Below are 11,791 nucleotides of genomic sequence, written 5' to 3' on the forward strand. Positions count from 1 at the left end.
TCGTCCGCTCCGTCCTGCAAGACGCGCCGAAACTCACAGCAATCTCTCCGCAGCCCTCTCGCCGCAGTGCCCGACCCTGCCGCGCTCTGCCGTCATGTTTTCACGTTCAGGAAGTCGTTTCCTCGCAGCTCTCAGCAGCCCGGCGCCTGACCCGCACAGCCGACGGTCCTGACGTGCGCTGGGGCCTATGCCGAGCGCTAAGCCGAACCCGACGCTAGCGCCGTCATTCGGCCTGGAATGCGTTTCTCGCGCGGTGCTCTGAAGTTGCCCGCACTGGAGACTCGACCCGTCTATCTCGCCCTCTACGCCTCGCACAACCCACCAGACGCTCGCCGTCGTTGTCTCTGCTGAGAGAATGCCCACTCCCGCTCTCCAGCTTCTCTCTGCCCCCGCAATCGTCACCCAGCTTTGAAGCTCCGCCCTTCCCACGCCGACAGCTTCCACTCGACTCCGCACACCGGCTGCCGCTCATTTCGGCGCCCCTACGCGTGCACCCGCCTCGTCACGTCTCTCTATACCTCAGGCAGTGCCAAGAGCCTCCGATCTCACTCTTTCCGCCCTTCTCCCCCAGCATTGCACCATGACGCTACGCCGCTCGTCGCGCGCTCCACCGCCAGCGCACAGCAACTCCTCCTCCTCCCTCTCCTCCCGCGACCGCACAACCAGATCCAACAACAAAGCCTCCTCGCCGCGCAAGTCCGACTCGCCTGGCTCGCTCTCGTCCGATGACGGCGACGACACCGGTCGCACCCGTCACAGCGAGGAGCTTCAGACTCGCCGCCGCACACGCGCCCAGGACATCGAGGAGGAGGAGGCTGCCAAAATGGACGAGGAGCTCGACGAAGAGGTCGGCGACGACGAGGAGGAGACAACACGCTGTATTTGCGGCTACCAGGAGTACCCGGGCCCGCCGTCAGACGATGAGGATCTGGCGGTCGGCTCCGACCTCCAGGCCGAGGACGTGGGCGGCCTCTTCATCCAGTGTGATAAATGCAAAGTATGGCAACACGGCGGCTGCGTCGGCATCATGGAGGAGAAGGCGGTGCCAGAAAACTACTTCTGCGAGGATTGCCGCAAGGATTTGCACAACCTCTTGTCCAGTCCCAAAGGGTGAGTAGGGCGCCAGCTTCTAGCACCGCATTAGTCCCCCTCTTTGGAAGTCGTTCGGTCGATCAGTGGTTTCTGCCTCCAGGGAAGTGTCGCGACACTGCCTCCTGTCGGCCTTCAGCTGACGCCACCGGCGCCAATTCCAACTCTCAACACCACCAATCGCTGTATGTATGTGTCTACATCTGCTAACGAGGGTGATGCTCAGACAAAAGTACTCCCACTACATTCCCGTCGTTGGCAACAAGGTGCTGTCGAAACACACCGCAAGAAAGTCCTCCGTTTCCAAAGAGGCCGAGTCGAGGAATTCGAGAGAAAAAGACAAGGCGTCACGGTCGAGCGTTGAAGCGTTTACGAAGCGTCGTTCTACAATGAACAGTCGGGCGGCGTACGATGATGACGAGGTTCTTCGCCAGGTTCTGGAGGACAGTAAGGGCGAAGGCGGAGCAACCGCGTCGGAAAATGGTACCAGAAAAGGCAAAAGAGGCCGCGACGAAAGCGAAGAGTGAGTGGAGTCAATTGCTGCTGGATGCGCCGGTCGGCCGTGGCATGCAGCGTCGAAAGAGCAGTGACTGTACTGACGGATCCTACGTGTAGAGTCAAGCAAGGCATCAAGCGGCAGCGAACTGGATCAGGGTCTTCTAGCTCTCCTGCTCCATCAGAGGGCCTTGACTCGGATGAGGATGGCCGTTCGAAGAGCAACTCGGCAAGCCAGAAACAGAAGCCACGTGGTGCCGCGGCAAGGAGTCAGCAGGAGAGAATTGCGAGAGAACAAAAGGAAAAGGAGCGGGAACGAGCAGAAGCTGCCGGTAAGCGGAAAGGACGCGCTGACAGAAGACGTGGTGAAGGTACGAGACCGGTTGGAGTATTCAATACCAGTACAGTTGCTGACGAACTCGACCCAGACATGGAGACAGAACATCCTACACGCGAGACGCCAAACGAATCCGAACAGCCAGAGACCGAGACGCCTGCGAACCAGACCCGCGACACCCCTACCGCGCCAGCAACGAATCCCAAAAGAACCGGCAAGTCCGGTGGTCAGAAGCGCGGCGGCAATCGCGTAGGGCGCAACCAGTATACTCGCGATCGCGATGTCAATTCAGTCGACAAGGCGCCGGGATCGCCAGGTCGGAATGGAGTGCGCAATCACAAAGACAAAGATGAAGAAGGATCGCCAGTGAACGGGACAGATACGGCAGCAAATGGCAGCGGCAGCGATGTCCCTGTGGTGGGAAGGAACACCAAGAGCGGCAAGAAGATGGGTGTGTCCAAGCTCGATAAGATAAGCTGGAAAGATATGAACGGAACGGCTTCACACATGCTGGAATACATCTCGCGTGTTCAGGTCGAGATGGCCAGCGAGAAGACGTCCACGACCACCTCGGCCATGGCTGTCGTGAAGACGCTCCAGGTGGTCAATGGCGACACTCCGGACAAGATGGCTCACGCTGACGGCAACAACTCCATTGCCAAGACAGCAGACGGAAAGGAAGAGAATTACGGCACGCTGAACAGCCTTGAGATGATGGACGTGCTGACACGAAACCTGGTGTTGTGGCAGCAACAGTTTGGCGAACACCGGGACAAATGACATTTGGGCTAATATGGAGGATGAATTGGGCGTTCTGGAATATTCGAGCGATAGTATATGGGCCTGTGTTTGCGCACAGGGTTGGGAATTGATGCCACGGCGTCGATGCTGCTTCATCCGATTTCCACCATGGTTGCAACCTGCTCTATAAACTTTGGACATTTCTTTTGTATAGTACTTATTAGCCGGCGTTTGCGAAAGGTTGGTGGAGCCCGGAATTTGGTGGGATTGTCAGCATTGGCGTTCGGGAGCGAGACGACACCCCTCGTGGAGGCCATGGCTTTGAAGCTTCGTTTACAACTTGACGCGAAGAGGTGTATATCGGCTCAAAAGCAATGGAATTTGACTCATGGCTAAGAAGTTGGCGCCTCGGCCGCCTCTGGACCCTGGCGCGGGATCGGTCCCGCCTTTTGACTGTGCTGTCTTCTGTGATCGCATGTAGGGGTCGCGTCAGAGCCTCGGCCAACACAACGGGTTCGGGAGCACGGTGAGGGGCATTATTCAACAGGACCGGTCAGGGAAGCGCGGCATGACGCACTGTCGGGACTTGTGAGATTGACATCCGGCCAATTTATAAGACCGTTCCCCGATGGGGGTTAGCGTAAGTGGCATGGGATCTCCAACGACTTGACCTCTTCCCCATGTCCGCGACGTACCCGCAAGTCAGAACAGTCCGTTGTACAGTCGCCCACATTCATCGAAGCCGTTGAGTTGTAAGTCAGCCCATGCTTCCCCATGCCCTCCGCACCTTCCCTGCCGCCGCAGCAACCCAGGCCCGCGCAAAGGTAGCTAGGGCCAGCGCATCATTGCCAGCTTGCCGAGAGATTTCGAGATAGACCGCACACCACGGCGCCCGCGCCCACACGTCGGCCCGCTCCCCATCGGTGCCCGCCTGCGCTGCCCGCGTGCATCTCAGCGCGCCCGCGCGCCTGCTCCCCGGCGCGGGCCCACCGGGTACTCGCGTGCGGCGGCCCAAGGGGCGGGTGCAAAGCGAGAATCTTTCAGCTAACCGTGTGAGTCGTCGCCAGAGGAAGAAGCTTGCATCTTGCGCGCGCACCGCTTGACTGCAATTTTCCCCCACGCGGAAGGAGACAGCCTCCGTCATGGCAGCCGCCACCGATGCATATCGAGGATCCGGTTCGTTTGCACCCAGCTACTTCCTCGTGCCCAACCCTCTGCGCCCCACTGCCACCGCCCACAAACTCCACGCTCGGTTGCCAGCGAACCACCAGCCATGCCTCGTCCGGTCCTCCCAGATGTCGCCGTGATCTGCGGCCTCGTACGCCTTGCGACTTATTCGCTAATGTGTATACTCTCATGGGCAGGCTACGACTGGCGATCCACCTCCATCCGCCACTCCTCCCCAGACACCGTTTCTCCGCTCTACCCCGACCGTCCTATCAGGCGTATGACGCTTCTCGCACCGCCTAGTTTGTCCTGCAGACGCTGACATTGAGTCCACAGCGCTCCCCAAGCGCCGCCTGCGCGCCCGCCTGTCGCCCGAGCAGGCCGATTCCATCACGTACCCGTCGCCGCCCGTGAGCTCGTCGCCGGTCTTTGATTTCCCCTACACACATCCGGACAAGGTGCAGAGCATTTCGACACGCCAGCAGCGCGGGGAGAAGGAGCACAAGTGCTGCTGCGGCGCAGACCACTCGGAGCCCGAGAGCGAGGAGGACGACGACGAGCGGCTTGGTTGGTTTCAGCCTCGGCGAAAAATCTCTAGCCAGGGCCTTCTGACACTTGAAGCAGCGACGGGCGGCTTGGGCAGCGGCGTGTCGAACCCCCTCCCACCTGGATCCGCGTCATCGGCCGACGGCTACGATTCTTTCGAGAACTCCAACAACAACAAGAAGCGAAAGATACCGGTGTCGGGCAGCGCGGGACACCACGGCAACCTGACGGCCGAGATGGCGAGCATGGGCATCTCGACGCAAGGCGGCGACGCTGCGCACGACGGAGAGAACAACGTGGGGCAATATTACGGAAGCGGCTCGTCGGCCATGCCCGCGCCGGGCTCGGGCACGGGCATCTCGGGAGCTGGCAGAGGACGGTATGGCAGATCAGCAGCGAGGTCCTCGAACGAACGACGGCCGTTGGGAGCTTCAACATCTAGTCTCAACGCTTACGCTAACGGCGGCGCTGGCAGAGCAAGAACGAACGGTGCGCTGGCAAACGGAAAGGGTATGCACTCACCCGCGTTTGCGTCCAAGCGCGCATGAGATAGGTCGGCTAACGGCGAAGCAGCGGCTAATTACGACCACGGCATCATCTCTACTGCCATTGCAAACGCAAACGCCGCCGGCCACTCGTCGCAGCAGCAGAGCAAGGGCAAGGAAAACGTCAGCCTGCTGCAGCAGGAAGCAGCCAAGACCACGCCGCAGAAGACGCAGTTCACCTTCACCTGCGGCTCGCTCAACCAGCCTGCTTGGCCCAGCGCAAACGGCACCTACCCTGCTGCTGACCCGCGCGCACCTCCACCTGCGCCATCGTCTGCAGGTCCGCCTTCCGCATCACGCATACCTCTACCGACACAGGCCGCCAGGTCTACCCACGGCACACAAACAAGTCCGCAGATGAACGGCACGCAGCACCCGTCGGTGCCCGGCCAGCAGGCGCCGCCACCGGCTCCCAATGCCCAGCAAGGCACCCCACAACAGCAACCGAAGAAGCCGCGACGCAAACCCGAGAAGATCTACGCGATGGCTGCTCGTCGCCGTCGCCTCCAGCAGGAGTATACAAACTACCATCACCCGCCGGCGCGCGATGACATCTGGATCTGCGAGTTTTGTGAATACGAGGACATCTTCGGTGAGCCTCCGCGAGCTTTGATTCGCCAGTACGAGATCAAGGACCGCAAGGAGCAGAAGCGTATGGCGGAGAAGCGGCGTCTGTTGGAGAAGGCGAAAATGAAAGGCCGCAAGGGAAAGAAGGCAGCCAAGGGCAGCGGCGCTCGGCAGGCCCAGCAGGCCCAACATTCGCAGCAGCAGGCGCCGCAGCACGAGTACGATCAGCAAGTCAACCCCGACGGAACCATCGATGGACAAGACGAGTACTTTGAGGACGATTATGACGATAGCGTGGCTCCGCCCGACGTTGATGCCGATGTCGATGCTGGGTATGTACCTCCACCAGCGCTTTCTGAACCTCCGGATAATTCCGTGATCTCCCAGGATCATGGCAATGAGGCCACAACCGACGAACTCAGCGACGGAGGAGGTACCCGAGGAGATGCCCGAGGAGATACCGATCCCGTGGCGTTGGGCAAGAGCGTTTGACATCCGGGGTTCCCGTTTCGTTGCCTCTTCCTGTCGCTGTTTTTCTGCTTGCTGTTGAAAGCGTTTCCTGCGTTGAGAAACTGGTGAGCGTGGCCCTGGTTGGTGAGAGCTGGGTCTCCTACGCCTCCAAGTTTGTTGTTCATTTGCATTTTCAGGCGTTTCTGGTTGAGTTTTTTCTTTCTTTCTTGACAACAATTCTTGCTCGGCGACGGCGAGACTGAGGCTCAGGCAATTAATTGCTCTGGGCTGAATTTTGCTTTTGGGTGAGCAAGGGCTCTTGGGCAAGTTCGCCCACAGAGCCCTCGGTCTCTCATGGCTTTCAAACAGTTGGCATGGCATAGCATTCTTGGCTACGACGGTTACGTTACGGACCCATACGACGGAAAAAAGATAAGTGCATAGCTGGTACTTCAAGGCGATGGAGGACTGGTGAAGGGAGGAGATCGGGAGAGACACTGGACGGACCGGAGGGAGAGGAAGTGGAGAGAAATGAAACCCCACTCTTGGTAATGTGGCTTTAGGCACGATTGTTCGTGGTCTATCGGTTGGCGGAGGAGGATTCAGGTGTGGATATCCTTCGCTTCAGGTCATCCCCCAATTTCGGTGCGGCATCGTGGACTGCGTTTGACCACCCTCTATGTTACTCAATAACTTCCACACTCACACATTGAAAAGAACGACACAAAACCCACTACAGACATTACTTAGCAAACATCAACCCATCGCGGGCTCTCTCGGCCCTACTATCAGCCCTTTTCGCCTGATGATTGCGGAGGTGATTGCTTGTCTTGGTCGAGACGGACCCCGGCATGTCGTTGATTGTCCAATGTCCAGTTTGTAGTTCTTCCGTTTCGCTCTTGCATTCTCTTTGACATTTCACCGTCCAATGCAGGCCACCGACCTCATCTGCATGATGTTGTTGTTGTTCGTTTGGAAAGGTGTAAGTTGGGTCGGAGCATCGCTCGACCTGTCGGGCAGCTGGAGTGATATAAAGCAGTGCACGGCCTATTGACTACTTAATATCAGACCTTGTTTTCTATTCTGCACAGTTCCTACATAACCCGCCTCGCCTTACGCTTCGTGGGTGTTTTTTTCTTTTCCGTTCTCACTCAACACCACTTGATTCTCTCTCTTTTTCTCCAATCTCTTTCCTTCTTTTCGCGGCGTCCTTCCCCCTGTGCATCACCAACGTTGGGTGCTCCTCTGTATGGGAAATGTCCCCTCCTGCCACGATCCATTACCCAATCGAATTGTTCCAGTGCGGCCACAGCGTCGCCATCGCGCCTTCTCCTCATCATCATCATCGTCATTCTCCTCCTCCTCCTCCTCCCCATCCTCCCCGCACCGGCCGCAGACCACCGAGCAGCGCGGGCTATGGTGCCATAGTTGGCCGCGGAGAGATGGTGTCAAAGCAGGAAGAAGAAGAAGAAGAAGCGTTTGAGCTCGCGTTGTCGGACCCGCTGGGTGCTATGAGGACCGCGGGTGGTGGTGGTGTCGGGGTGGAGGAAAGAGCTGGCCGGTCGAGAGGGTTGAAGGGCATGAGCGACAGCAGTGGCAGCAGCAGCAGCAGAACACGCAAGAAGAGCACTGCGACGGCATCGGCTGCGGAAACGACGGTGGGAACGGCGGAGCGCAAAAGCCGGCGGCGCGGGGTGGTGCTGGAGGACCTGGTGTGGCCGTTTGTGGCGGTCGCCGAGGGCCTCGCGGAGGTGCGGTGGGATGTCGAGGTCGAGGCCGCGGGGGAGGCTGGGTGGTCGCCGTTTTTTGTGTTTGTGATGGGGGCATGTCCTCGCGAGGGGTGTCGGGGTGGTGGTGGTGAGGGTGGGTGGGAAGGAGCTGGTGTGTATGATGAGGACGATGTGAGGGATCTCGCTGACTTGTGGGAGAGCGTGCGGGCGATGGAGCAGGAGGCTGTGGTTGCGGCTTGGGGTTTGGGAGGGGATGTGATGAGGACGCCGTTGGAGAAGAGGGCTCAGACTGCTGGCTCGGGGGGAGATGAGCGCTGTTGGATGGGCAAGGCGAGCACGTCTCTTCGCTCTCATCTGATCGAGATCATTCCAGTCCATCGCGAGGAGCCACGTCGCCTCCACGGTGGTGTTGGTGAAAGCAAGCGCAGCAACAGGGCTTATCGTGGTAGGGGAGTATTCTTGAACCTGCACCGGCATCCTCGAGTCACCGGGAAGACGGAGAGGCAGGAGCCTCTTGAAGTGGTGGCTCAAAAGCAGCTGCCACAATCTCTACTGCAACCGCGAGTGCATACAATCTGTAGCGCAAGCCGCGTTGCAAGCCGCCCCGTGTTGCTGCAGCTGTTGATGATGCGCATGTGCCTCGAGCAGGCCGAGATGTTGGCTGCCATGCAGGCTCCCAAGGGCTGGTTTGAAGCATGTCTACGGCATGTGCTTGAGGGATGGAATGACTTAGAAGGCACCGTTCTAGCCCATTAGCCACTTCAATCGCTGTAGATACTGGTAGTTTAGCCAAATGCGACTGGAAAAAGGGCTGTCCTTCTCAATTGCTTTGAGGGGCGTCGTTCTTTCTAATTTGATCCGGTGAACCGTTAGCGAGTATGAGCCGCCATTTACAAAGGCTTCCTCCTTCTTAGACCTTCCTCTTCGACTCAATCTTGACTCTTTTTTCTCAAGTGTCAGGGAAGCACCACCACCAGAAGTAGAAGCAATAAGCTCTTCTGCCCCCAACACCCATCTCCGTAGCAGCAGCAGTAACACCACTACCATCACCAAACGGCGCCACTTGCTAACACCCCGCCTTCGAGCACACTCCGCCGAGTTGACCACAGAAGCATCGCTGAAACCGTCATTATGAGAAGCATAATGGAGAGCACTGGGATGAGATCGATGGCATAGAGCCCACATTTTCCCGCTGAGCGCAAGGCCAGGCCATTCTCAGGGCCTCCTCGCAATTGTTGCCCTCACCAGAGCGCGTCTCGCGCGACTGGTGTTGTTTCTCGCGGCGCTGTTAGCGGCATTGAATTGCCTTTCTCGGCAAGCGTTTTCGCTAAATCCTTGCCTGTTTGTGCAGGGATTGCTACTCCACCATCGGCGTGTCGGTGGTTTGCTACACTCCGTTTTGCTGCCGCTTTCAGAGAAACAGTATGAGAGGTAGCGTGGTGCCGAGTCTTCGCTGGCGGAGTATCGCAAGTACTGTGAAGTGTTCGTCCATCCGCGGTATGCTGGACCGAACTACTCACCTTGACCTTGAGAGTCTTACCGAGCTCACTCAATACTCTGCGAGAAAAATGCCATTAGCAACTTGTTAACCGTGAAAGCACAGGGGTAGAAAGCTGTTGTTGCGTTCGAATCTTCGGGAGGAGGTGGGGTTGTGAGTCGTGTTTGAAATACACGCGCGCGGGGTAAGGCACTGGACTAGGAGTGCTCGATAAGGCTAAATCAACGGAGAAGTAAGACATTTCAACATAAACGGCTAGGGACAATGGTTAGCCTGAGTTAATGCTCACCCGAGGAGCTTATTGCGAGTGGTAAAAAGCGGAAGGGGCCGGCCAGTGTCTGTTACAACCGCTCGTAATAATTCAATGCAAGCTGTTTGTATCTTGCATGGGACTGTGGAAGACACATTCGGAGGAAGAGGGCCTTGCGGGAAGAAGTTGAAGGACTTGGTAAGAACACACTGATCCTTGACTTCGGCTGGACTTTGCAGTTGAAGGAAGAAGGTCTGGCACAGTCACACAGGCCTCGGCGCAGGTCCGGACGGGCAGAGACGGTGACTTGAAGCAGGCACACGTGTGACGAGGCTTGCAACGTCAGCCTTGCATGATTTGTATCACAGACAGATCCTAGCGAAAAGGGCGGCTGGGTGATTGGGCATGTGCTGCGCCAAAAGGGGCCGGTGGAATGCAGAGGGGGGGGAGCATGCAGCACAGCAAAGCGCTCATTGGAGACGCCGTCTGGCGGTCCGGCACCCTTTCGGACGAAGGCATGGGTTGCTGAGGGATGAGCATTGGCTCCCAGCTCCCTTGAGCCGTGCAGGCGCCGCGCCAAGGGGTGTGGGTGGCCGCAACAGTACCGCCGGAGCCGCGAGCGGTTGGCGGCTGGAAGCAAGACAGAGAGGTGCAAGAGGCGGGCGCTGATGAGCGGTAGATCGCTGCTAGGGCCCGGCCGGCCGACCCCGCGCTTGCTGGGTTCCGCGGGTTGAGGAGCGTTGAGCGTTGCAGCTGCCGTAGCGCGGAGCCAAACTCTCTCTCGCGCGGAGCCCCTCGCCGCCCCCTGACCGCCGCCCGCTGCTTCCTGCTTCCTGCTTCCTGCTTCCTGCTTGCTCGCACCTCACCTGCTCCGTTCTTTCCTCGCGTTTCCAAGCTCCTTCCGTGCCCCACGCTCGGCGAATCTGCGGCCTCAGCTCAGGCCACCTTGTCTTCCCCGCTTGCGTCACTGCCTCAGCCCATTCAAATTGTTTACCTTGCTGCCACTGCCCCGCTCCACCGCTCCCTCCACCTTCCACTGCCCCGAGCCTTTCTTCTCTTCTGCAACCTGCACCCCTCCAACATCCTCCACCATTCCTCTCCGCGCTAGAATAAACGACTCCGCCAACATGCCCAAGGTAGCCCTCCCTCACCCTGACTCGTCGCCGTCGGTGACACGATGCTCACGCGTTGCAGATCAAGGAGATTCTGTTCGACTGCGACAACACGCTCGTCCTGTCCGAGGAGCTGGCCTTCGAGGCCTGCGCCGAGCTGGCCAACGAGATCCTCGAGAAGAAGGGAATTTCCGATCGCTACACCGGTCCTTCCCTCTTGAAGGACTTCGTCGGCCAGAACTTCCGCGGCATGATGGTCTCCCTCACCAAGAAATACAACTTTGAGCTCGCTCCCGAGGAGTTCGATGCCTACGTCGAGCGTGAGCTAGGCAAGGTCATCGAGAAGCTTGAGGCCAAGGCCCAGCCCTGCCCCGGCGTTCCCGAGGTCCTGGAGAAGCTCGCTGCCGAGAAGAAGTATGGCCTGGCTGTCGTCTCGTCATCCGCCCTGTCCCGCGTCGAGGCTTCGCTCCGCAAGGTCAAGATCGACCACTACTTCCCCGACGGCCACGTCTTCAGCGCCGCGTCTTCTCTTCCAAAGCCCACGTCGAAGCCTGACCCCGCCATCTACTTCCACGCCTGCAAGACCATCGGCGTCGACCCCAAGGAGTGTGTTGCCATCGAGGACAGCAGGAGCGGTGCCACTGCCGCCAAGAACGCCGGTATCCCACTCATCGGATATGTCGGCCCCTACGAGAAGGGCGAGGAGCAGGAGAGGATTGCCAAGATGCTCAAGGACGAGTGTGGTGCTATCTACATCATGTACGACTGGAACGAGTTCGCCGAGGCCATGAAGAAGGTCGAGTCTTCGTAGAGACGAACGAGACTGGGCGTTAGATTAGAGATGCAAGCTACATGATAGACTTTGGCATCTTTCAAGGACGCGAAGAGTGGAAGAAAACATTCAATGATATCATGGGTAGACGACATAAATGCAGACCCGAATTCCATTCTTTCGGGATTTTCACTCCAATGACTAGCATCAGAGCTGCGAGCTCACTGGTGAAGTTTGGCTGAGTATGTGCTTGCAATGGATATGGCGCTATGAAAGCTTGTGCTTGGCTTAGCAATCAAGACGGCCCTTTCGGGGGTTGCCCAAGGTTACACACAGGACGCGGAAGTGGGATTCAATGGAGAATCACTTCCCGATCCAACGCCATCCACGTCTGAGACCTTTCGGCATCATCCGAGGAAAATTCGCTCATGCTGATCATGCGGGTCGATTGCAAGTGTGTGCGGCAATGTACCGGCTGCTTCCGATGTGCGA

The 11,791-nt window shown here is 58.3% G+C and overlaps 4 protein-coding genes across 4 annotated transcripts; all 4 read left to right on the plus strand.

Annotated features, from left to right (window-relative positions):
• Positions 1-580: 580 nt before the first annotated feature.
• On the plus strand, positions 581-2,701 carry BKCO1_19000151 (transcriptional regulator; the record flags this gene model as incomplete). Its single annotated transcript, XM_020271940.1, has 4 exons — positions 581-1,110; positions 1,316-1,612; positions 1,705-1,955; positions 2,013-2,701. 4 exons carry the CDS (start codon positions 581-583, stop codon positions 2,699-2,701), a joined length of 1,767 nt encoding a protein of 588 aa, XP_020131258.1.
• Positions 2,702-3,935: 1,234 nt separating this feature from the next.
• On the plus strand, positions 3,936-5,979 carry BKCO1_19000152 (protein ibd2; the record flags this gene model as incomplete). Its single annotated transcript, XM_020271941.1, has 4 exons — positions 3,936-4,107; positions 4,166-4,396; positions 4,454-4,885; positions 4,949-5,979. The coding sequence occupies 4 exons, from the start codon at positions 3,936-3,938 to the stop codon at positions 5,977-5,979; spliced, it is 1,866 nt and encodes a 621-aa protein (XP_020131259.1).
• A 1,214-nt stretch (positions 5,980-7,193) lies between these two features.
• Positions 7,194-8,423, plus strand: BKCO1_19000153 (uncharacterized protein; the record flags this gene model as incomplete). The annotated part of the gene is made up of 1 exon (XM_020271942.1): positions 7,194-8,423. The coding sequence occupies one exon, from the start codon at positions 7,194-7,196 to the stop codon at positions 8,421-8,423; it is 1,230 nt and encodes a 409-aa protein (XP_020131260.1).
• A 2,119-nt stretch (positions 8,424-10,542) lies between these two features.
• Positions 10,543-11,338, plus strand: BKCO1_19000154 (had superfamily hydrolase; the record flags this gene model as incomplete). Its single annotated transcript, XM_020271943.1, has 2 exons — positions 10,543-10,551; positions 10,610-11,338. The coding sequence occupies 2 exons, from the start codon at positions 10,543-10,545 to the stop codon at positions 11,336-11,338; spliced, it is 738 nt and encodes a 245-aa protein (XP_020131261.1).
• Positions 11,339-11,791: the final 453 nt, after the last annotated feature.

This window comes from Diplodia corticola (assembly GCF_001883845.1).
Source record: "Diplodia corticola strain CBS 112549 chromosome Unknown scaffold19, whole genome shotgun sequence".
Lineage (NCBI taxonomy): Eukaryota > Fungi > Ascomycota > Dothideomycetes > Botryosphaeriales > Botryosphaeriaceae > Diplodia > Diplodia corticola.